Source organism: Peromyscus californicus, unplaced genomic scaffold (genome assembly GCF_007827085.1).
Source record: "Peromyscus californicus insignis strain IS unplaced genomic scaffold, ASM782708v3 Scaffold_4__1_contigs__length_199733344, whole genome shotgun sequence".
Classification (NCBI taxonomy): domain Eukaryota; kingdom Metazoa; phylum Chordata; class Mammalia; order Rodentia; family Cricetidae; genus Peromyscus; species Peromyscus californicus.
This window is the reverse complement of record NW_026294562.1, coordinates 57,378,013-57,401,834: the sequence shown is the minus strand read 5'-3', so window position 1 is coordinate 57,401,834 and position 23,822 is coordinate 57,378,013. Positions and strand designations below refer to the sequence as shown.

The 23,822-nt window shown below is 43.2% G+C and overlaps 1 protein-coding gene across 13 annotated transcripts in view; it reads right to left on the bottom strand.

The window, feature by feature from the left end:
* Positions 1-23,822, bottom strand: part of Ppp6r3 (protein phosphatase 6 regulatory subunit 3) — a 132,010-nt gene that overhangs the window by 43,210 nt on the left and 64,978 nt on the right. For all 13 annotated transcript variants that reach the window (XM_052760042.1, XM_052760040.1, XM_052760043.1 and 10 more), the window contains 3 exons: positions 21,351-21,463; positions 17,028-17,141; positions 2,163-2,292 (listed from right to left, as the gene is read on the bottom strand). In XM_052760042.1, coding sequence (XP_052616002.1) covers positions 2,163-2,292; positions 17,028-17,141; positions 21,351-21,463 — 357 coding nt within the window. The remainder of the gene's footprint in view (positions 1-2,162; positions 2,293-17,027; positions 17,142-21,350; positions 21,464-23,822) is intronic.

Genomic DNA, 23,822 nt, shown 5'->3' with positions numbered 1-23,822 from the left:
CACATAGAGAACTGCTAGGTCCTCACACAGCAATGGGCATCTGAACAACAATTTGGAAGCTAACCAGACCTTGGGCTCTGGACCTAAGGTATTCTGCTGCCCCCTCCTTCAAAAGGGTAAACAGAAAACAATGTGGTCGTCTGAACAAGAATGGTTCCCATAGGCTCATATATTTGAATTCTTGGTCCCCAGGGAGTGATCACCAGAATTAGGAGGTATGACCTTGTTGGAGGAATTGTGTATCCGAGGATGGGCTTGGAAGTTTCAAAAGCCTTGCCAGAGCAAGTCTCTCCCTCTCTGCTTGAAGATCAGGACGTAGCTCTCAGCTACTGCTCCAGTGCCATAACCCTTACTCCCATAATGATAATGGACTAAGACTCTAAAACTGTAAGCAAGACCCTACTAAATGCTTCCTTTTCTAACAGTTGCCTTGGTCATGGTGTCTTTTCACAGCAAAAAACAGTAACTAAGTAACGAGACCTCATATGCAGTGACAAATTCATATACTAAATTCTCAGTGCATCATACCAATGTATACACTACAGATGACACTGGATCCAAATGTACAGGGTAAAAGACCCAGCACTAGAGCAGTGTGATTCCTAGTGTGTCTCTGGTAGGTCTCCTCAAGTCCTACTGTGTTCAGTTCTGCATACACATGTTCCTCATGGAAAAGCAACACCCTGCTCCAGGTCCTTTCCAAGTTGTACAAGACCTCAGTAGACTGTATCTCAATTAAAACATCATCTGTCCATACTGTCCCCAAGCTCATATGAAAATGCAATTTCAAAAATCAGGCCATGAAAGGTTAATGTAGTGGATAGCTGTTCTGTCTAGGACCATGAAACATCACCCCTAGAGATGTAGCAGGTAGTTAACTGTCCCACCTACCTGTGACTTTGAAGTACCTGCTCCCGGGGCATGGCTCAGGGCTACCCTTAAGACCTGAGACACACGTAGGCTGCCCTCTTCACTCTCTCATGGGACTTGGATGCTGGGACAGTCTCAGGCAGAAGAACAGAGTGGGACCATGCTTCACCTTTTCAGGACCCTGTGACAATTCCTCTGTTCTATCTTATGAGGTTTCCTTTCTTAATAAATCCCTTTGCCCTTTAAGCAGACTCCATGGATTTCTCACTTTACCTGTTGCCCACATGGGTGGGCCATCCTCACGGCCCTTATCTGTGAGGGGAATCCTAAAACCCTTGCCTGCTAGCAGCAGTTCAAATCCTGCCCACAGAGGTCAGTAGTTTCTGCTCCGCCAGACACATGCCTGCGACACCATCTAATTCGTGCCTGTGTTCTGCGGTCCAGGGCTAGCTGCATGTTGTCGAGTGACCTTTCATGAGCCACACAGACCTCAAAGACCTAAAAAAGTATGTTACAAATAGGAAAATGTGGGCTGGAGAGATGGCTCAGCAGTTAAGAGCATTGGCTGTTCTTCCAGAGGTCATGAGTTCAATTCCCAGCACCCACATGGTGGCTCACATCATCTGTAATGAGATCTGGTGCCCTCTTCTGGCCTGCAGACATACATGCAGACAGAGCACTGTATACATAATAAATAAATAAATCTTTAAAAAAACAAATAGGAAAATGCTTATTTTACTGATACATAAGTGCTCAAGGATTTGCAAAACAAAAAATCTGAGTTTACTAACTAGATATTTTTAATTCTAATTTTCTCTCATCTACTATTTTAGACAATGCATATGAATAAAAGCCAATTTCAAAACTAGCTTACAGGAGGCACAGTGGTATATGCCTGTAATCTCACTACTCATAAAGCTTGGGTAAGAGGATAGCAAATTCAAGGCTAATCTGGAATATATAGCAAGACCCTGCCCCAAAAAACAAAACCAAACCAACCAACAACAAAATAGCTCAGAGGCAGCAAAAACTAGTATTGTACCTTTAAAAATATGCAGGCTGAGGAGCTGGCTCAGCGGGTAAAGCACTCCCCTCCTAACCTCTGAGTTCCATCTCCAGAACCCAGAGTCAAATGGAAGGATAACTGGTGCACACATGCACACACATACTTTTACAAAACATAGTATGTAATGCTAATTATGGTCAGTCTCTTATTCCCAAGGTTCTCAGACACTCTTGACTGCCTAAACCAAACCCCTGGCTGCCAGCAACACTTATGACAGCAACCCTACCTTGGGCGGCTCGAGCAGGAGTTCGTGGAAAGATCCAAGTCTTCCTCGGATGGCTTCTAGAACACTCTTGTTAACTGAACAAGCTGAGTGACCCATGCCTGGTGGGCAGATCTCTATATGGCCTTCAAATCTGGAAAGCAAATGAAGGTAACTACTGTGATTCAGAAGAATTCACTAGAGTTCTCCAGGTCAACTCTGCAGGTTCACACTTCATGAATCTGTGACTACATTACGGTGATGTCAAAGAAGGCTGAGAAACGGAGAGTATTAAGACTCATGAGATTGGCCACCATGCCCTGAGAACCTATAGAGGTTGAGGTATCGACAGGTGAGCTATTATGTCATCTCCAGATTCCCCTGAACCATCCATTTCCTGTCTCTACCTGATCAGAAAATGTGGAATCAAATGGAGGGCTGATCAAGTCACAAGACACATTGCATTACCTGCCAGCTGGAAATGTTAACAATAAGCGGGCCCCTACTTATCCCTTAGAGTATTTTTTGGATAAATATCACTGATTTCTATTTAGAAGATTTAATTTATTTACATAAAAGTCAGTTTTCAATCATTACAACTCATCCCTTAAAAAAAGAAAGGAAACTCTAGGTGTCTAGACTTGATGTGGGAAGAATTTCACCCACGAGCCTCTTGCACTGGGCAGCCAGCAGCCAGGCACCATTATGGTGAGTACAGGTGGCAAAATGGCAGGGGGTGGGGGGAGAGACAGACAGACGGGTGGGGGTGGGGGTGGGAGGGTGTTTCATGTGCTGGGGAAAAGCAGATCTGAAGACATGAGGGCAGTCAGGAATGGGCTGAGGTAGATGCCCTGTTTGTCACCCAGGGCCATGACTTATTTCATGAACTGATATAGCTGTGGGGATCATGTTGATATCTATGGCTGCTACCATGAAGGGCCCTGTGGACGCCTGGAGTCTGGATCACTACCTGTGACCAAGTTGATGTTCAAGAGATGTAGACTCACAGGGGCCCTGATCCAGAATTCCTGTGCCTCCACCCAGGACCATGGTGAGGCCTGGTCCAGACTGCTGCCAGGGGCCACGTCTGGGTCCATGGCCCTGCTGCAGCTGGGCTGAGTTGATGTCCAAGGCTCCTGTTACCACCAAGGGCTGTGCAGAGGCCCACAGTCTAGGCCTACACCTGAGACAATGTTGGTCTTAGAGGGTCAAGTTGCTGCCAGGGTCATACAGACCTGGATAGCTCATGCTGTCACCCAGGGCCATAGTGTCATCGGGTCCTGAACTATGGACGTCCATGGACCATGTCTCGTTCCATGACACAACAAGGGTCTGTGTCAATGTCCATGGCTCCTGCTACCATCGAAAGCTGAGTGGATACCCGGGGTCTAGGCTGCCACCTGGGGAAATGTTGGCATTTGGGGGCCTCGCTGCCATTTGGGCCATGCTGACCAGGGTGATCTGCAATGCCAACTAGGGCTGCAATGACATCAGGGCCCAGGCTGTTGCCAAGGACCATGTTTGGGTCTGTGGTCCTACTGCAGCCTGAGTCTGTGCTGTCTGTGGCCTGTGTTGCCACCAAAGGCCACACTGATGCCCAGACTCTGGGCCCACACTGGGAGCCATGTAGGGTGTGAGGATTTGAGGGCCACGTTGCCATGGGATCCACAGGAGAGCCGACCCTGTGACTGAGGCGCAGGTGATTTGGCACCACTGATGTTGTGGGAGATACAGCCCTATCCGTCCTCTACAATATGGAGGAGTAGGTGAGGGAAAGATGACTTCTCCCCTCCTCTGCCACCTATGGTGGGTGGGAGAGCTGGCCCTGTGGTCATGAGAGTGGGAGAATTGGCCCTGCACCTCAATAGAGCTGACCCTTTCAGCTGGGATGCAGGTGAGCGAGCTTGGGGGGCATAGGAGCAGGAGGACTGATCCTGCCCGCCCATCATCTACCATGTGGTGGCATGGGTGAGGGAAAGAAGCCCTCCCTCCCAGCTTGCCACTTGCAGCAGTTGAGAGAGCTGGCCTTAGGGCCATGAGTGTGGGAGAACTGGCCCTGCGCCCCACCAGCTACAGCACATGGGAGAACGGGCACAACATCTCACTAGAACTGACCGTTTGCCGGGGTGCAGGTGAGCTGAGCCTGTGGGAATAAGAGCAGGAGAGCTGCCCCTGTCCCCTCTGGTATACCAGAGTAGGGCAAAGGTAAAGAAAATATGCCCTCCTCCCCACCCCTTGCCACCTGCGACAGGTGGGAGAGCCGACCTGAGGGCATGAAAATGGAAAAGCTAATCCTGCCCCTCACTGAGTTCAGCAATCCAGAAAGTAGGCCCTGCACTTTGCCTGAGCAAAATAGTAGAGCTGTTCTTGGGAGTGTGAGTGTGGGTGAGCTAGACCTGAAGGTGTGAGAGCAGAACTCACCCCGCTCCTTGCTGCCTGCTACATTGTGTGAGGGAGCAGGGGCAGTGCTGGAGAGCTTGCTTGGGCGGTGATGACGATGAGGGAAAGCTGGCAGGCTGACCAACCTAACTATCAGCCAGATCCAGAAGCAGACTATAAGGGAGCCCACCCCAACACCCACCCACCTCATCTATGAACTGTTGGCATATGTGAAGGAGAGGAACCTACAAATCCAAAGCTGCAGGATCTCTATGACACAAGGCAACAACAGGATATCCAAGAGAAGTACCCGTGAGGGCCCAGTATCAAGGGTGGAGCAGAGGCCAAGAGGCCTTGAACCAGACCAGTGACTCATCTCAGTGAACAGTTACAAGACATACGGACTAAAGGGTATACTGTGGGACTCACTGGGCCACACTACAGCTTCCAGGCCAAGATTTCTTTATTATTCCGATTTTAAATTTTGTTTTTCTTGGGGTGGTGCAAGGGCAGAGGGCAGAAAGAGTGGGATTAGGATGCATGGTGTGAAATAAAAAAATAATCAATAAAAGACTACAGATGGAATGGGACTCCCAATTTTAGCTGGTACTGTGACTACAAGGGGACAGTAGTTCCCAAGTGGGGGGAAAGGGTAAGCCCAGAAAGGGAAGGAGGACCTAGCTCAATGGGAAATGGGGCTATGAAGTTCAATTAAAAGTGTTACAGTCAGATTGCCTGGACCAACATCTGACCTCTTCAATTATCAGTTAATTACTGATCACTAACGAAAGAAACTCTTGAGGATGTCCTTCATGGGACAGCAGTGAGGAGCCCATCAGGCCCATCAGCAGGCCAAGGGCTGCACACCTCTGGGCACACCTGGAAATCAGAGAGTGCTCACTGCAGTCAGGACTGCTGGAAAGCACACCACCTGTGCTATGCTAGCTCCATTGAGCGCTGAAGGCAGCTTTCAGAAACACAATTCCTAAAGAAAGGGGAAGAGGCATCCCTTTGACTGAATGCTAGCTCCTCCAGAGAAATGCCACCTTAATCCTCACAGCCTATGGAAACTATTTGGGGAAAAGACCTCTAAAGATGTAAGTAAGGACTTTTGAGATGAAAGAGTAACCTGGATTGTGCAGATGGACCCGCAGTGCTATCACAAGGGTACTTAGAGAATAGAAGACAGACAGACACACAGAAAGATAAGGACAAATGAAACAGTGGCCATAGGCCATGGAGTTGCCAAAAGTCAGCAGAAACTGAAGAGGCAGGGAGCCATCATTTCTCTGTGCCTCTCTGGGAATGTAGCACTGCTAACACCACAGTCTTTAAAGTCTAGCACTGAGGACTGCTGCTCTAGGACTCAGCTCCTGAAATGGTGGGTTGCAACCCAATATGGGGAAATATAATTGACTATGGGGGTGGGGGTGGAGGATGGGGAGGAGAGATGGAAAAATATTTGGCAACAATAAAGACTTCTGAATGTACACAACATGCAAAAACTAATCCACAATGAAACGTGTAATGAATCCAAGGTGTTTCTTACAGGACTCACTCAGGTTGCATCACGTGACTTCCTGGCTGCCTGGGTTCTGGACATGTAACACATGCACATCCATCACACCACATAATGCCAATAAAGACCACTGAAATACCTTGTCTTAGTTGGGGTTTTTATTGCTGTGAAGAGAAACCATGACCATGGCAACTCTTATAAAGGAAAACATCTAACTGGGGCTGGCTTCCAGTTTTAGAGCTTTAGTCCATTATCGTCATGGAGGGAAACATAGTGGCACGCATTCAGATGTGGTGCTGGAGAAGGACCTGAGAGTTCAACATCTTAATGCATAGGCAGCAGAACCAACTGTGTCCCACACTAAGCAAAGCTTGAGCACAGGAGACCTCAAAGCCTTCCCGCACAGACTTCCTCCAACAAAGCCATATCAGCTAACAGTACCAGTCCCTATGCGAGCTGTTTTCTTTTAAACCTTCACACACCTTGGCTCAGATTTGAGGCGATGGTCTGCTGCACTGTTTTATTGCATAGTTTTCTGCTCTTAGACAAATATGACAGTTTAATTATAATAATCTCAGCATGAAAACACCAAATTAGTAAGTCATCAGATCACATTATGTTACAATGTTTGATTTTAAAACTACTGTTGGAGTTAATGATGAGGTTCACATGCCATTAATCCCAGCACTTGGGAGGCAGAGCCAGGCAGATCTTTGTGAGTTTGAGGCCAGTCTGGTCTACAGACTGAGATCCAGGACAGGCACCAAAACTACATAGAGAAACCCTGTCTCCAAAAAACCAAAACCAAAACCAAAACCAAACAAAACATTAAGTGAACACTTACTTGGGATTAGAACAAAATTTCTTTATATGGTCCTAACTATACATCTGCCATTTTGCACTGCATAGCCTTCTTGGCATTGAGGAATATAAAATAAAGTTGAACATGCTCCACAGCCTGCAGTCATGATTTATTTATTTAGGTAAAGTAAACAAGCATATCCATCTCACTATGAAAATTTGCTTTTACCTTTAACAGTAAAATTGTATGTATACTAATGACTGTTTTAAAAGAAACTTAAAGCCAGGTGGTGGTGGCACACACCTTTAATCTCAACTCTCAGGAGGCAGAGGCAGGTGAATCTCTGTGAGTTTTGAGGCCAGCCTGGTCTACAGAGCAAGTTCCAGAAGAGCTAGGCCAACACAGAGAAACCCTGCCTAGAAAAACCAGACAGAGAGACAGACAGAGACACACACAGAGAGAGAGAGAGAGAGAGAGAGAGAGAGAGAGAGAGAGAGAGAGAGAGAGAGAGAGAGAGAGAGAGAGGGAGAGAGAAGGGGGGAGGGAGAGGGAGAGGGAGGGAGGAACTTAAGCCTTGTCATCAATAAATGTTTGATCTGCACATTTACTTTATATAAAGTATTAAGTGAAAATGTCTTAGTCAAAAGGGACCATGAGTGGGGAAAGTTCAAACAACTTGACTGTAAGCTGCCAAGTTGTGGCTTTGTTTACAGACACAGAAAACAAAATGGGACTTTCAGAAGTATGCAATAGTGAGACTAGAGATATGACTTGGTAGAATGCTTGCCTAGCATGGAGGAAGCCCTGGGTTCAATCCCCAGCACCACTGAAACCAGGTATGCTGGTACAAGCCTGTAATCCACTCTGGATTAATGATTGCTGGGGGAGGACCCAGCCTTGTTGGGGGAATTCCTGCAGATCGGCAGCTGGTTTGATGATCTGCCTTTTGTGATCCCTACCTTCTACCTTCTATCTCCAGTACCTTCTGTTTCAAGTCTTATCTAAGAGTTTCCTAGGGGTTCAAAACCTATGCAAACTTGGTTGAGGGACAATACAGAAAACTGTGGTATTGCTTAAATGAAAATTTGCGTTTCATTTGTCCCTTTGGGGAGCTTAGATAACAGGTTTTGGGATACGGAGATTAACTTGCTAAAGGTGTAAATTAGGGAATAAAAAGCCCTTTGCTAAGCTATGGTGAGTCAGTCCAGAGAGGGTGATAACCCTGCAGCTGGAAAGGCTAAAATCCTCCTTAGGTGCCTCTGTCTTCTTTCCAGACCCGTGTGAAACCCACACCAGATATACAACACAGACCACAGTAAGCAGGGACACCACTCGGCTAGTAGTACTGGGTGTTTACAAGAAAGCAGACTTAGCAAGCCATGAAGAGCAAGCAGCACCCCACCATGGCCTCTGCGTCAGCCCAAGTCCAGGTTCCCACTCAGTCTGAGTTCTTACTTTGGCTTTCCTCAAATGAACTATCATTCAGGATATGTAAGCCAAATAAACATTTTCTTCCCCAAGTTGCTTTTGGTCATGGTGTTTTATCACAGCAAAAAAAAAACAAACAAACAAAAAAAAAAAACAAAAAATCACCCTAAGACAGTCTCCCACATTGTATTGGTTTTGAAGACATGAATGGGTTCATGGAGAACAGCTGAGGCTTGTTACAACATATAAAGGGTCAGAGATACTGAAGGGAGATGAAGAGAGGCCATTGGTGAAAGTACAGCCTATCTGCAGCAGAGACCGGAGGGTACTAGAAATGCCAGGACTATGGACCATTTGCCAAAACAGTATGCAGTTATTAAGTTCTGGAGCCTGCTTAAGCCTATCAGACAAACAGTGTACAATACAGATAGCAGAGCTGGAGAACTGGGAATAACCATGAGTTAATCCCAGAAGTTGAGCTGACATTGATCTGTTTACACTGCTTTTTGCTGTGATCTGTTTATAACTATACCTTGGTTCTTTCCTTCTGGAATAAGAAAGAATGTAACTCTATTTGGTTTTTCAGGAGCTTCTGAAAGACGGACTGTGTTTTTGTATTGTCATACTCTTACTAACATGAGCTCTAAGGGACAAAGAAAAGGTCAAGTTAACAAGGAGTGGATCTGTGGTGGCTAATCGTGGTTGTTAGCAGGGAAGAGGGAACCACACTGAAGAATTGACTCCATCTGATTGGTTATGGACATGTTTCTGAGGCATTTTCTTGATTGCTAACTGGAAGGGCCCAACCCACTGTGTGAGGCAAAATTCCTAGGCTGACGGGCCTAGGTTTTAGAAGAAAGCTAGCTGAACACAATTCTAAAGCAAGTCAGTAAGCAGCATTCTCATGTTCTTTCTGCTTCAAGCTCCAGCCTGAGCTCCTGCCTTGGCTCCTCTCAATGACAAGACTATAACCTGTAAAATGAAATAAACCCTTTCATCCCAAAGTTGGTTGGTCACAGCATTTGTTACAGCAACAGAATTCAAAAGTAGAACATCAAGGATTATGATTTGGCAACATGTCTAAGAAAACTGCCTGGGTCAAAGATTTTCTTCTGAAACTTCTAGAGTTTTAGGATTAACTTCTGCCTCTATAATACATTTCAAGTAAGTTTTTCTACGATCTAGGAGTTAAACTTTTTTTTTGCATAATGATGTCAAATACACTGCCCCACAGGCACTTATCGAAACTTTCCCCTTTCCCCACTGCACTGCCTCCACATCCCTATCAGAACTTGGTGTGTGTGTGTGTGTGTGTGTGTGTGTGTGTGTGCGCGCGTGCGCGCGCTCTGTCCCAGGGATCTGGGCACCTACTCTTTTCCCACTGTCCTGTTGGCTATGGTTTTGTAGCAAGTCCTGAAATCACAGTATGAGCCTTTCAACTGCATTTGAAATGATTGTTTGGGCTATTGTCTTCGCTTTAGGGTTTCCACAAAGTTTAGAATTAGTTTGATTTCTATTACAACTTTTGTTTAGATTTTGAGTGGCACTGTCTGCATCTATAAGTCAGTTTGGGGAGCACTGACAATATGGAAGTATTTACATTGATTTAGGTCAGTAAACCTTTCATTTTGCTAGATTTATACATAAACAATTCCTTTTCTATAACGGACAAATGTTTATTTCAAATTCCAATTGCTCATGACAAGTACGTATAAATGCAATTACATTTTGAGTATTTTATTGACTTTCTGTCCCGGACTCTTGCTACATTTGCTTACTAGTTACGAGGTTTCTTTTTGCTTTTTAAAAAATGACAAAAATAGCCGGGCGGTGGTGGCGCACGCCTTTAATCCCAGCACTCGGGAGGCAGAGCCAGGCGGATCTCTGTGAGTTCGAGGCCAGCCTGGGCTACCAAGTGAGTTCCAGGAAAAAGGCGCAAAGCTACACAGAGAAACCCTGTCTCGAAAAACCAAAAAAAAAAAAAAAAAAAAAAAAAAAAAAAAAGACAAAAATAGGGTCTCTGTACATAGACGTGGCTTGCTATGCCCAGCACTTGAAATATTATTTAAGATTTGCTCCAAGACAATCCTGTGATCTATGGCCAAGCAGTTTTATATTATCCTTTCCTATCCAGATGCCATTTTCTTCTTCTGCCTTACTATACTGGCTATAATCCTTGCAAAAGATTTGCTCATTTACATGAAAGAATTTAAAGAAATGATGGAAAGGTCTTCTTCATTTGTTTATATGATTTTTGAGAGACAAACGAGCCTTGCAGTCACTTCACTGTATCATATTATGCTTTTAGTGTATTATTTCATTGCTACGTATTTTGCTTTAAGGGGAGTGTACAAGCATGTATGTGGCTGTGTGCCTCTGCATGCGTATGGAAAACAGAGGATGTCTGGTGTTGTAGAATATTATGTGTGCTACTTTTGTTTATGTTGTATTTGTTTAGCTCTGTGAAGCTGTGTTACTGTGCCTGTCTAAAACACCTGATGGTCTAATAAAGAACTGAATGGCCAATAACAAGCAAGGCGGGAGAAAGGATAGGAGGGGCTGGCAGGAAGAAAAGAATATAAAGAGAAATCTGGGAGGAAAAAAGAAGTAGCCAGAGAAGGAGGAGGACTCCAGGGGCCAGCCATCCAGCTACTCAGCAAACCATGAAGTATGAGTAAGATTTACAGAAGTAAGAACAGGAAAAGTCCAGAGGCAAAAGGTAGAGAGAGGATAATTTAAGGAAAGCTGGCAAGAAACAAGCTAAGCTGAGGCCTGGCATTTATAATTAAGAATAAGCCTCCATGTGTGATTTATTTGGGAGCTGGCTGGCAGGCCCCCCAAAAGAGCAAAAACAAAACAATATTTCAGCATATCAACATGGTGCTCAAATTTCCATAGGGCCTGAGAGTTTAAGAGTTTCTGTCTGCTGGCAAGCCCTTGAGCAGCCAGTACGTTAAGTAGGAACAAAAATTAAGTAAAAATGTCTGCCACAGTGCAAGCATTGGCATTCCAGAGCTCTAGGAAGGTTGAATGCAGTTCCTGGTCAGACAAACTTCCAAGCAGCTTCAAATTTCACGCTTGGTTTTCATGACCCAAGAAGCAGGTGGAGCCAGCTAAGAGTCGTGCAGAGGATCCAGGTGTAGGTTAGCAGTTTAAAGGACTGCTCATACGGTCAAAAAAGGCTGAAGATAGGCAATAAAAGAAGTCCAGATGGAAAAACCTCTAAACAGGTTACAGTGTGTTTAACAATGTATGTAGGCTTAAGAAAAGAAAAAGGGCATAGTCATGGAAAGAAATGAATAGTTTAAAGTTTTTAAAGACAGAGTAAAAGTAATATAAAAGAGAAAAGCCACATAAGATGAGAAATACATATAGGGAGTCTGGATCCTGTATGTTATTAGGTTGATTTTGAAATTTTGGATAGTTGAAAAGCAAAGGACAGCTGCAAAGAGACCTGGAATTGAAAGAGGGACTGTTGAAATCAATCAGCCTATATACTTTAGGAATGCCTTAACTTTTAACAAGTCAAAAAATACATTTGTCAAATGGAAATCAAAAATGCTTTGGAGAAGAGTCTTTGCTTTTGTTCCCACAGGAGATGAGAAGCTATGAATTCCTTCAGTGTTAATATGGATCAGGTTTGATCAGAGACCTCCTAGATCTTGACAGGTGATATCTATCAGCAAAATTACTGCTGGTCTTCCCAAGATTTGGCCATTATCTCAAATTTTCTCTCTGGGACCCTAAAGATAATTCGTCCTCAGACAGCAGGAAGCAGTTTGGAGACTACTATGCCCACATTCCCAAGAGAGGGGTGGGAAGCTTTTGGTTATTTGGTGGGTTATGGATGTTTGTTATCATTTAGGGAAATATAGAATATTGCTACAAATTTAAAGTTATTTTTGTTACATTGTATGTTTCTACTCTTGTTTAAAGGATTTTTTTTGTATATTGATAAAAATTTAAGGTTATTTTTGTTACAACATATTATATGCATGTTTCTATTTTTGTTTGAGGTTTTGTGCCTATGCAGTTCATTTGGAAATCTGGAGTTCTTAGTTTTTGAAAACTATTATAAACTATATAAGAAAATCAGGAAACACAGGTTAGTGGTTAGTCATTTATAACAATCAAATCTGTAGATATGCTTTTGAGATCATATAGAGATATATTTTAGATAGATAGATGGTCTTCAAACCTTTCAAAGACCTACAGAATATGGCATTTAAAATCTTTTGTTAAACATAGGGTTTTCATGACAATGAGACACATCTGCTCCTGGCAGCACCAATTTACTTCAGAGATGATGAGCACTGAAGAAATTCCTTATAGTTTCCTTTCATTGTGGCAAGGTTAGCCACGGAGCAAAGAAACTGCTCTTGCGTTTGACTGCTGACAATGTGCTGTGCAGACTGGATATGCAACACACACAGGAAAAAGACTGTTGAACTCTGCCAAAACAAGGCAAGGACAGTCCTTCAAAATTCCTGCTTCATAGAAGAGTTTGCTAGATATTCTGCAGGACACAGAGGAAAGCGACTGACGAATTTTGCCAATATAGGCAGGACAGTCTTTCAAATTTCCTGCTTCACCAAAAAAGTTTACCAGATATTCTTGGCCTATAGGCCGAAGATGGATGCCCTAACATCTCAGAGGAACTTTTGGTGATTGTCCAGGCAGCAAGATGTCTCTGTTGTTAGGGAATATTAATTCCTTCTGGGGTCTTTGATGGAGTTAAAGACTAAATAATTAGAGTTTCAATTTTTCTTAGTTATGATAGAAAGTAAATTATGCATAAAACTTTGGAGTCACTAAGATGGATGGATGGTGGAATGCTTTCTCTGATTTTGTTATATGTAAATGGACTGAATATTGTCAATTAATTCTCATGTGATAAGTGTTTAGTTATACTATGTTAAAGTTAAAGCCTTTCTTTTTATTTAGACAAAAAGGGGGAAATGTAGAATATTATTTTAGGGTGTGTTACTTTTGTTTATGTTGCATTTGTTTAAGTCTGTGAAGCTGTGTTACTTTGCCTGTCTAAAGCACCTGCTGGTCTACTAAAGAGCTGAACAACCAACAGTGAGACAGGAGAGAGAAACAGGTGGGGCTGGCAGGCAGAGACAATAAATAGCAGGAGAAATCTGGGGGGAGAGAAGAAAGAGCCAGAGAAAGAGGAGGACATCAGGGGCCAGTTACCCAGCTACACAGCTAGACATAGAGTAAGAGTAAGATTTAAAGAAGAGAACAGGGAAAGTCCAGAGGCAAAAGGTTGATTTCATAATTTAAGGAAAGCTGGCAAGAAATAAACCAAGCTAAGGCCGAGCATGTATAATTAAGAATAAGCCTCCCTCTCTCCATGCTCCTCTTCCTGTTTCCTACTCTGTTCCTACTCTGTTCCCTCCCCCAGGCCTGGCTCTCCCCCGCCCCCCCCCCCCTTTTTCCTCCAATAAAGCTCTAAAAACTGAAGAAGAAAAAAAAAAATGTGTGATTTATTTGGGAGCTGGGTGCCCCCCAAAAGAGCAAAAACAAAATAAACAACAGTCTGGTGTCCTGCTCTATCACTCATCACATTCCTTGAGACAGGGTCTTTCACTGGGCCTGGAGCTATGCTAGGAGCCAGCAAGAAACCACAGTGAGCCTCTTTGTCTCTGTCCACCCTAACACTGGGGGTACAGGACATTCATTAAGCCATCTCCAGGTCTAACTGATGTAATTGGTCAGCTACTATTTCCTTAAGGCATTTTCACCTAGCTCTTGTGTACTCCTGTTATATGTAATGGTTTATTTTTATCTACTTCAATTAGTTTCTTTTTAACAGGGGTTTGCAATGCGTTCCTTTTACACACTGATACATCTCTACTCAGAATTTATCTTCTGCACCTAACTCTACAGGCAAGGAATGGTCTTTCTGAAGGGTTCAACACGAACTTATTTTCTTCAATGGCTATAAAATGGAGCTATTTCTTCTTAAGTAACCCTTTGCAGGTTTTTCCCTTTAGGAAGTTAAATTCCTTCAACTCTTGAATATTTTTAATGAGTTATCCTGTGGCATTTCTATATTCTTTTAATGTCCACAAAAAACAGTACTAGCTTCTTTTCCACCCACCCCTTTTGTTCTAATCTGTATCTTTTCTACTTTTCATTTCCACAATCCATCTAATGGTTTATCCATTTTATTGCTCATTTCAAAGGATCAGCCTTTGGTTTAATTGGTTTTCTGTATTTTCTTCCTCTTTATACCACTGATTTCTTCTCTTTAGTTTTATTATTTCTCTTCTACATGGGCTTAATTTTAAAAAGGCTAAATGGGCTGGAGAGATGGCTCAGTGGTAGAAGAGAAGCAATTCCTACAGTTGTCCTCTGATCTCCACACATGCACAATGCGGAACCTCGAACCAAAGCACGCACACACGCGCGCGCACACACACACACACACACACACACACACACACACACACACACACACACACACACACAGTGAGGGGGTGCCAGTGGAAACCACACCTTCCCCTACTCTTTCTCAGTATTTCCTTGCTTCGTGGGACTTTCATTTACTGTGTGTTGATTGCACCAGCCATTTCTTCAAGGGTGCTTTGGTTCTTTTTATCAGACAACAGGGTCAGAAAACAAGACTTAAGGCACTCAAATTTGTTCCTGGTGGCTTGTAGTTACTGTTGGGATCTCAGCTGACAGGCGATGTTTGTATTTAACTCTTCATCATGGTCCTCTCTGCTGTTCTGTGAGATTCTCTCAAATGTTGGGGACTATGATAAATGCTGAGGGCTCTTCATTTCTGTTTTCATCTCTAGCATTTCTCCACACAATCTCCCGTCCCTTTACTGAATCTTCCCATTTGTTCTGTTTGTATACTGCCTACTTTTCCATTGCTCTAACATGATAATGGTGTTTATACTAAATCACCTTTTTCTGACAGTGGTCCTTTAGTGTTGACTTTGACTCAATATGGTTAACAGCGAGTGAAGCAAGGCTTAGGTTCTGTTGTTATGCTTGCCTTCAGTACTCCAGTCTCTAGTTACTTTGCATGTATGGTTAGGGCTTGTGTGCCAAATTCTTCTCTACATATGATGTGCCCATGGTTTATATCGTCCCTGTAAGCGTGCTCCTCCTGGGCCTTGGGAGAGTTTACACACACACACACACACACACACACTTTACAAAAATATAATTGAACTACTGTGTCATCAACATGAGGAAACTCAGGGAGGATGCAGCTAAGATGCATAGGTCAGGAGGAGCTGTAGTGTGCACTCACACCTTATTTTTTTTGAACTCTGTTAAAACAACCTGGAATCTATTCCAGTTTTCGGCACGTGAATTTTCACATCACTACTTTTCTTGGCTGTAACACAGCAGCAGGTTTCCCACCATGGATCTTCACTTGTACTTCTCGGGCCTTAGTAACAGGACAACACAAGGTAGGGCACAGTTCTTCCTCTTCCCTCACACCCCATAAGCCTTTCATCTGAGATCCTGGCTTTACAGATATACTGCCTGGCAATCTGATGCTCTTCACAAGTAATGCTTTCTTCTTAGCCAGATACTTCTGAGATTTAACCCTTTTTCCCTGGGATTCAGAAATCTCACCAAGATCAAGTGAAGATCCACGATCTAACTGTACTTTCAAAGTTTGATCTTGCTCAAGGTACTGTGTTTTCTCCCTTACATCTGCTAAAAATGTCATGTCTACTATTCCTCAGGTTTCTTTCTTTCTCAAGTCAGAGTCATCCTATAAGCCACACAGTACCATTCAGTATGACATTAAGACATAGAGAAGGTAGAAGGCCCTGAGGCATGAGCTGAAAGATAGCTGGGCACAACTGAGGAATACCTACCATGCTGGTTACGTGACTTAAAATATGAATTTCTAGGGAAGAAGGAGAAAGGCAAATTACAGATTCTCCAAATTACAACAAATTTGAAAGTCTTACTGCCAAACTTCCTTCCATTATTACTGAGATTAGGTAGGCCAGTGGCAGGGGCCAGGCATCTGGGGAGTAGGGCTGGTAAGGCTGCCTTCATTATTACCCTAGAGACCTACATTTCATCACTAAGAGGAAAAACAGAAGCCTTGGCTGGCTGAAGACTTCACCGCCAGCTGAGGATGCCACCCTTCTCTCCATGTCATCTGCTTCACTGGAAAGGTCCAGTAACAACAGGCAAAACAATGCAATCTCTGCATATTCCTCCAACACTTAATCCAGTGGCTTATTAAAAAACATTCCACATTCATGAATATGAAACATAAGTGTTTCCTTTAAAGCCTCATGCTGCCTGCTCATCCAACCTCTGAAGTGCAATACTCTCACAGTGAGCCCCATAAAACAACAGGAGTTAGTCTGAGGAAGGGAATCCGGAGATGAAAGAGCCCCTTCCTCCATCAGCACCTGCCAATTGGGGCACCCCTCCTCCATCTTCATAAGAACATAGCCAGATAATTGTCTGGGCCACTGTCCATGTTTGGGGTTTACTCACCTCACATCCATTTTGGTGGCATACTAACTACAGCAAAGACAAAGCTGTGCCAAAAACCTGTTTTATCAAACCATACTGTTCAACTAAATCTCTATAGGCTGCACTCAGATAAATGACATCAGTGTCTCTACAGCAGTAAGATTCAACATCTCATCTTCAAAGGCATGCTACTGTAGCTCACCTGGCAAGAATTTAATTCTTAGATTTTAAGACATCTAAAAGTAAAACAAGTTGGATGGTTTAGTGAGATAAAAGGAAAGCTCACGTTGGCCGTCGAGTCTCAAGTAGAGTCAGTAAAATCTGGATTGCACTGACTATGGCCGATTCGTTCTTCTCCTTGTGAAAAATATTTGATAAAAGCTGCTCTATAATTTCTTGCCTGGGGAAAGAAATCAATAGTCAAGCACTGATTGAAATGTTATTTAACAGTAACAACTAAAAAGATGCAACACAATCCTTATGAGCACTCATCCATACACAGGCATGGTTGCTTTCTACCTCAAATGTCACTACTACAGCAATTCTTCTTAGTTAGGAAGTTTATCCCCCTTTAAGAGGATAAGGGGGGCCCGGTTTGCCTTTGGGAACCTTGCTGAGAAGCAACAAATATTCCAAGGCTAAGTGTGATCCACTCTAAGCAGGGTGGTAGCAGTGGTGACAGCTGATGGTGATGAACAGTAAAGACTAAGAACTCACCACTTCCAAAAGGAAGGGAAAGTTTTCCAAATGGCAAATTAGAACCCACTCGTGTTTTCCCTCACAGGTATGGCTGCTGTATGATTACCAACGATCCAAAACAGGTAAAACAGACTATTACCCACTGACCTTTACTCTACAGTTCTCAATGGTAAGTCAGGAGAAGCAGCACTAAAAAGGTGGGAATATCGTGTAGAGGAGTCACAGCACTAAAAGATAGACTACAGCAGTGGTTCTCAACCTTCCTAACGCTGCAATCCTTTAATACAGTCCTCATGGTGTGCTGACCCCAACCATAACATTATTTTAGTTGCTACTTTGTAACTGTAATTTTGCTACTGTTATGAATCGTAATATAAATATTTGATATGCAACCCCTGTGAAAGAGTCATTAGACATGCCACCCGCCTCCCAAGGGCATTGCAACCCACAGGTTGAGAGTCACTGGACTAGAGGTTTGGAGCTGTGCTTCTGGCAACTATGTTCTTCATTGGTGGCCTCCCAGCTGGAATAGCACCAATGCCTGTCTCTATCATGCTCGGACAATGCAGGGTTCTCACCACAGGAAAGTCACTGTTAGAACCACTGACATCTATTCAAAGGCAATGGCAAATAGGCCCCAACCATCTCACAGCTATATCAACTTGGAATTCTGTCACACCAGGAGAATTCTGATGGACAAAATAATGTAATAACCAGCAAAAACTTAGGATTTAACAACACAGTAGTGGTGCCATATCCAGAGCCTTATCCAAACACCACTATCCATCACTCAGACACCCAGGCATAGGACAGGACGGAACGGAACGTGCCACACAGGATGAGGGCCTTTCAGCCTCTAGATTAGAAAGGGCTTTCTGACAGTAATGTTCCCATTTTCAAACACAGGAGTGTTATTAGCCAAGCATCGGTAAAACTCACAATGTATGAAGTCTTCTAGATCATTCATCCACATCTTTGGGACAAAGGCTTGTACTCTGAGTTTTGTTTTTTGTATGTGTGGCCACAGAAACTTACATCTATAAAATTGACTCAAATGAACAAAACTGAATTCATTACTATCCAAAATTAAGCTGCAGAGTCTAGCTCAATGAATTATTTTGAAGAATTTGAAATTTGGGGCTGGAGAGATGGCTCAGGGGTTAAGAGCACTGGCTGTTCTTCCAGAGGTCCTGAGTTCAATTCCCAGCAACCACATGATGGTTCATGACCATCTGCAATGAGATCTGGTGCCCTCTTCTGGTGTATAGGCATACTACACACATGATAAATAAATCTTTAAAAAAAAAAAGAATTTGAAATTTTCAATTTCAAAATTTGCTAGAGATACTAGCTAGAATATGCTTTTAATTCAGGCCCAAACTTCCTCCTAAACTTCATGTCCACTAACTCAGGATTTCTTTCTTGGTAGTACTTCTCTCAAACACTCTTCAATTTAGGCCCATTCAAACCCATCCATCCCTGTGCACCTGTTTCACTTGTGACATACAGACACTGTAGTGGTACCAAACCTTTGGGTTATTCAGCATTCTAATACAGGGAATTTTTGATGTCTCACTAAAAGACTGGCTCTCTGATATCACTATTACAGTAACTATACTATTTGATCCTTAACTATAGACTACGTGGTGGTGTGAATGAAAATGGCCCCCATAAGCTCACAGGGAATGGCACTATTTGAAAGGATTAAGAGGTGTGGCCTAGTTGGAATAAGTATTTAACTGGGGGTGGGTTTTGAGGTTTCAGAAGCCTAAGCCAGGTCCAGAGGCTCACTCTCTCTTCCTGCTGCCTACCTATTGGGATGCAGAACTCTCAGCTACCATGTCTGCCTGCATGTTGCCATGGTCCCTGCCATGAGGAAAATGAACTAAACCTCTGAAACTGTAAGTCAGCTCCAAAGAAATGCTCTCTTTTATAAGAATTACCATGGTCGTGGTGTCACTTCATAGCAATAGAACACTGGCTAAGACAATATATTTTTATATACTGTTATCAGATGTATTAACCAAATATGTGGAGTAAGCAACTATAGTTAATGGAGGTTTTCAAAGCTCACAGCAGCCTTCTACTATTACTATATTTTCTCAACCCACAAACAATAAAACAACCAGCAGCACAAAACTGTCAAATAAAAGATATTCTGAAGGGGAGGGCAGCGCTCGCTCGCGCGTGCGCTCGCGCTCTGCCTCATACTTTATACATACATCATGCCATGATGGACTTTACTTTCAAACTGTGAGCCAAATTAAACTCTTCATTCCTTAAGAGAGAGAAGTGGGAAGGAGAAAGAGAAAGAAGGAGAAAGAACCCATCATAATGTACATTAGGTTTTAGAACTCACCTGGTACATGTATCTGAACAAATTCACTATAACATGTACTGATATAAATCATGACTATATACTTATCTTAATTTCAGAAGTTAGCGAGAACTAAAGTCACAGCTTGAAGGTTAGAAGCAAGCGCACACACAGCCTCTGGTGGTCCTATGGAGCTCAGAGCTCACTCACTGCTGGCCAGTTCAGCAGGTAGACCTAGTCTATAGCACTGGCCACTCACTACATGTGGACACCAACCAACAGTCAGAATATAACTCACTGACTCTGACATGCTCTAATTATAAATGCCAGCTTCTAAGATTCCACATTTAAAAATCATTAAAATTATGTGTTGCTTTTTGCTGTGTTTCTATTGGACAGCAGCTTTGTAACCATATGAAATTGGTGATACTCAAAAAAGGAAGCTCTTTTGTTTTGTTTGTTTGAGACAGGGTCTCACTATGTAGCCCTGTGTCCTGGAGCTCAGAAACTGACCTGCCTATGCCTCCCAAGTGATGGGTAAGGGCATGTGCTGCCACACGCAGCCAAACACTCAGAATTTTTAAGTGACTCAAACGGCAGTTTTACACAGCTCAACTTAAAGAGCACTACAACTGGTAGGATCTGGATGTGGAAGATCCTATACATTTGAGAGGAATACATACATAAAATGAGACATAACACCAAGAACTACTGGGGTCTCTATGCATGTGCCATTCTCTCCTTTGGCAACAATTCTGGGAATACAAATCAGTTTTCTCTCACATAGCTACAGCAAGCTATTTTGTCTCTGGTTTGGCCCTCCCTTGTCTTATAGACACTTTGGCAAAAGATGCAGAAGAGCCTCTTTGCATGCATTACAGGACTACGAAGGGACACATAACACCATGAGAGACAAGCCAAGAGCAGCAGACCGAAGCAGACCACCACTGTGTCTAGTGCTACTGTGTGCTATTTCCAGATATACCTCCCACAGGAGTCTACTTTTCCATTACACCACTTTAACAGTGTGGACATAAGTCAAGGACATACCCATGCTAACACCAATGTTCTCTGTGAAAATGTGAGAATCATGGAAATCAAAACAGCAGCCAGTCCCTGAGGGATCTTCCCCTCAACACGAGCTTAAACAAGGTAATTACTCAGGCAGCCTGAGTCAGCTGCAAAGACACAGTGGCCTGAGGAAGATCTTCAGAAGAAACCAAAAACCCAAATGGGTCAAATGCATACATACAGAAGACTCTATTTAAAATAAAAATAAAAATTAGGAAAAAAAAAAATGAAACCCTCCAAGTCATGGTGTGATTGTTTCACGTCAGGATGGCTCTGTAAAACTCAGCTTTGCAGGCATAGAGAAGTTGAAAGTCCACATATACATGCCACTGGTTCCCCTTCTTGCTCTTTTGGTCTCTCCTGTGTCACCAACGGTGTAAAGAAGAAAAGCGGGCTTTCCTGCTTTGCATAGGGTTTTTATGACTCAATGCCCACAAATGAGCACTTCACTTACCAGTCACTCACAATGTAACACATCAAACTGCATCAATGAGGAAAGTAAGAACCAAACGGTAAACATACTTTTCTAGAGTGGCAAGCAGGGGATCTGGTTCTGTACTGTTCTGAACTTGTAACATCTGGTCTCTGCTCAGGCGAACAATTTCACAAAGTGATTGTGAGGCATTTGAATGTCGCTAAAGGAAAAAGGCACAATTTTAGCTATAGAACTTGTTAGAAGTTAACTTTATAGTAAAAGTGAAGGGTAACACAAGTTAAAACCATCTATGAGCTTCAATGAGCAGTGTAGCCGCAAAGAAAAGGACGAAGCATCTGACCACCAGGCTGATGAGCTTCCCTTCCACAACTGCACAGTGCAGATAGATCACCATGTGTACAGATGTGTGAGCAAGGCTTGACATGGACAAATGTCTTTGACCAAATACTTGGGGGTGGGGGGAAGGTATCCCACACACATACCTTTATTAGCTCAGACAGATAAAACACACACTAGCTCAAATATTAAAAAACAAAACAAAAAACCTAAGAGTTTTGTGGAAGATAGAAGGTGGAGTGTCCATCTACCTTTCTGGGAAGCTCTAGCCTCAGCATTCATGTCCTGTGGGAAACCGTAACATTTCAGAACACTACCTTCCTTAGAAATGATACATAGCGGGAATCAACACCCATAGACTAGAATCAGAAACCTAACACTTTTTAAAATGATTATTAACCCTCTCACCCCACCCCGTGTGTGTATTGTTTTTTTGAGACAAGGTCTCAAGATGTAGCGTTGGCTGGTCTCCAACTTGTACAACTCTCCTGCTTCAACCTTTCATTTGCTGGGATTGTGGGCAGGAGTCACCAAGCTAGTCATGCTTTGTCCTCCTCAAAAGCTGTATGCTGGAGAGATTGCTCATCAGTAAAGAGGACCCAGGTTTGATTCCCAGCACCCACATGATGGTTCATAACCATTGATAACTCCAATTCTTGGGGACTGGACACCCTCTTCAGGCTTCTGTGGGCACTAAGTATGCCTGAAGTACACATATATACAAGCAGGTACAACATTCACACACATAACATATAAAGAAATAAATCTAAAAACATTATTTTAGAAAAATTTAAAATGATGGATTAAGTATATTGGAGCAGAAAACCAGAGTGCAATAACCAAGAATAGTTTCCTACAAAACTAAACACATACTTAACAAATGAGCAGCAATGGGGCTGTCTTCCCAAAGAAATAACATGCAAGCAAAACACCCATACACAGAAAATTAAATTAAAAATGGAAAGAACTGAGCTTCTCCTTTACATTTTCTGTTGGACTCTGTAGACAAATGTAATGCCCTGTAATAAATAAAGTTCTGTTCAAGAACACAGTGAGGAACAAGCCTATTTATGGAAAGTATCCCCTACAAAGTGGCCAACTTTGCCTATGTCAACCTGTGCTGGCCATGACCCTAGAACATGGGAACTGAACTCCTGAACTACTGAGCTCCTACCCAGAGAAGAAATTAGTACCGTTCTAGACAGTTCTTGCACCAGAGTTCTCCCTTAGCACCCGGCATACACAAGCTCTGGGATGTATGAAGAATATCAACTCTGGCAACAATAGCAGCTACTGCAAGGGAGCATGTACTCCACAATCCCAAGAGTGGATGGTAGAAAAATGAAGAATGTATCTTAGATCTGCTCTAGGCACAAAAAACTTTTTTAGATTCATCTTTACTTTATGTGTACCATGTATGTGCCTGGTGCTTATAGAAACCAGAAGAAGGAGGGGATCCCTGGGAACTGAGGTAGTTACGAGGTGTCAGGTGGTGCTGGGAACTGAAGCCAGGTCCTCTGCAAGAGCAACAAGTGCTCTTAACCACCATGCCATTGCTCCAGACTATAAACATTTTTTAAGTAGACTATTAGAAAAGAGGTTAAATCCACCTCCACAGAAAATCCACCCTTGGATAATATTCTCTGGCTAAAAATCCAGCTTCCTCTGCCCTGCTCATCCATGCTGCTTACTCCCCATTCTAACCAGCAATCTAGAAGCATGTGAAGAGGACCTAAGGCCTCAAACACACTCTGGACCACCCTAAAACCCAACTCCTCCATGGACATGAAGTTAAACCATACAGAGCTGTCCTGCCTGCAGATAATGGTTGACTTTGGATAATCTCACACATCTTGGCATAAGTAATACTTGAAGAGTGGATGCTGCAGACATCAGGGACACATACCCTAACCACTCAGGACAGGGTTCAATGTGAAACAGCCAACTCAAGCTTCAGAACCACTGCAGTATCTGTGTCTAATCTCCAGCACCAGGGGAGGAGAAGAGATGGGGGCAGGACACATGGTCACAACGTCTGTCTCTAGCCTCCACACTCAGGCTGAACCTGTTTGAGGCTTCAGGGTCAGGACCAGTCACTGTTAGGCTCAGTGGTGACCCAGACCATGTTGAGAGCTTGCAAAGCTTTAGCCAGATCTCTCAAGATGCAGATGTGGCCCCATCACCTAAGCTAAAGCAGGTATAAAAGAAAAATAAGTGTGGAT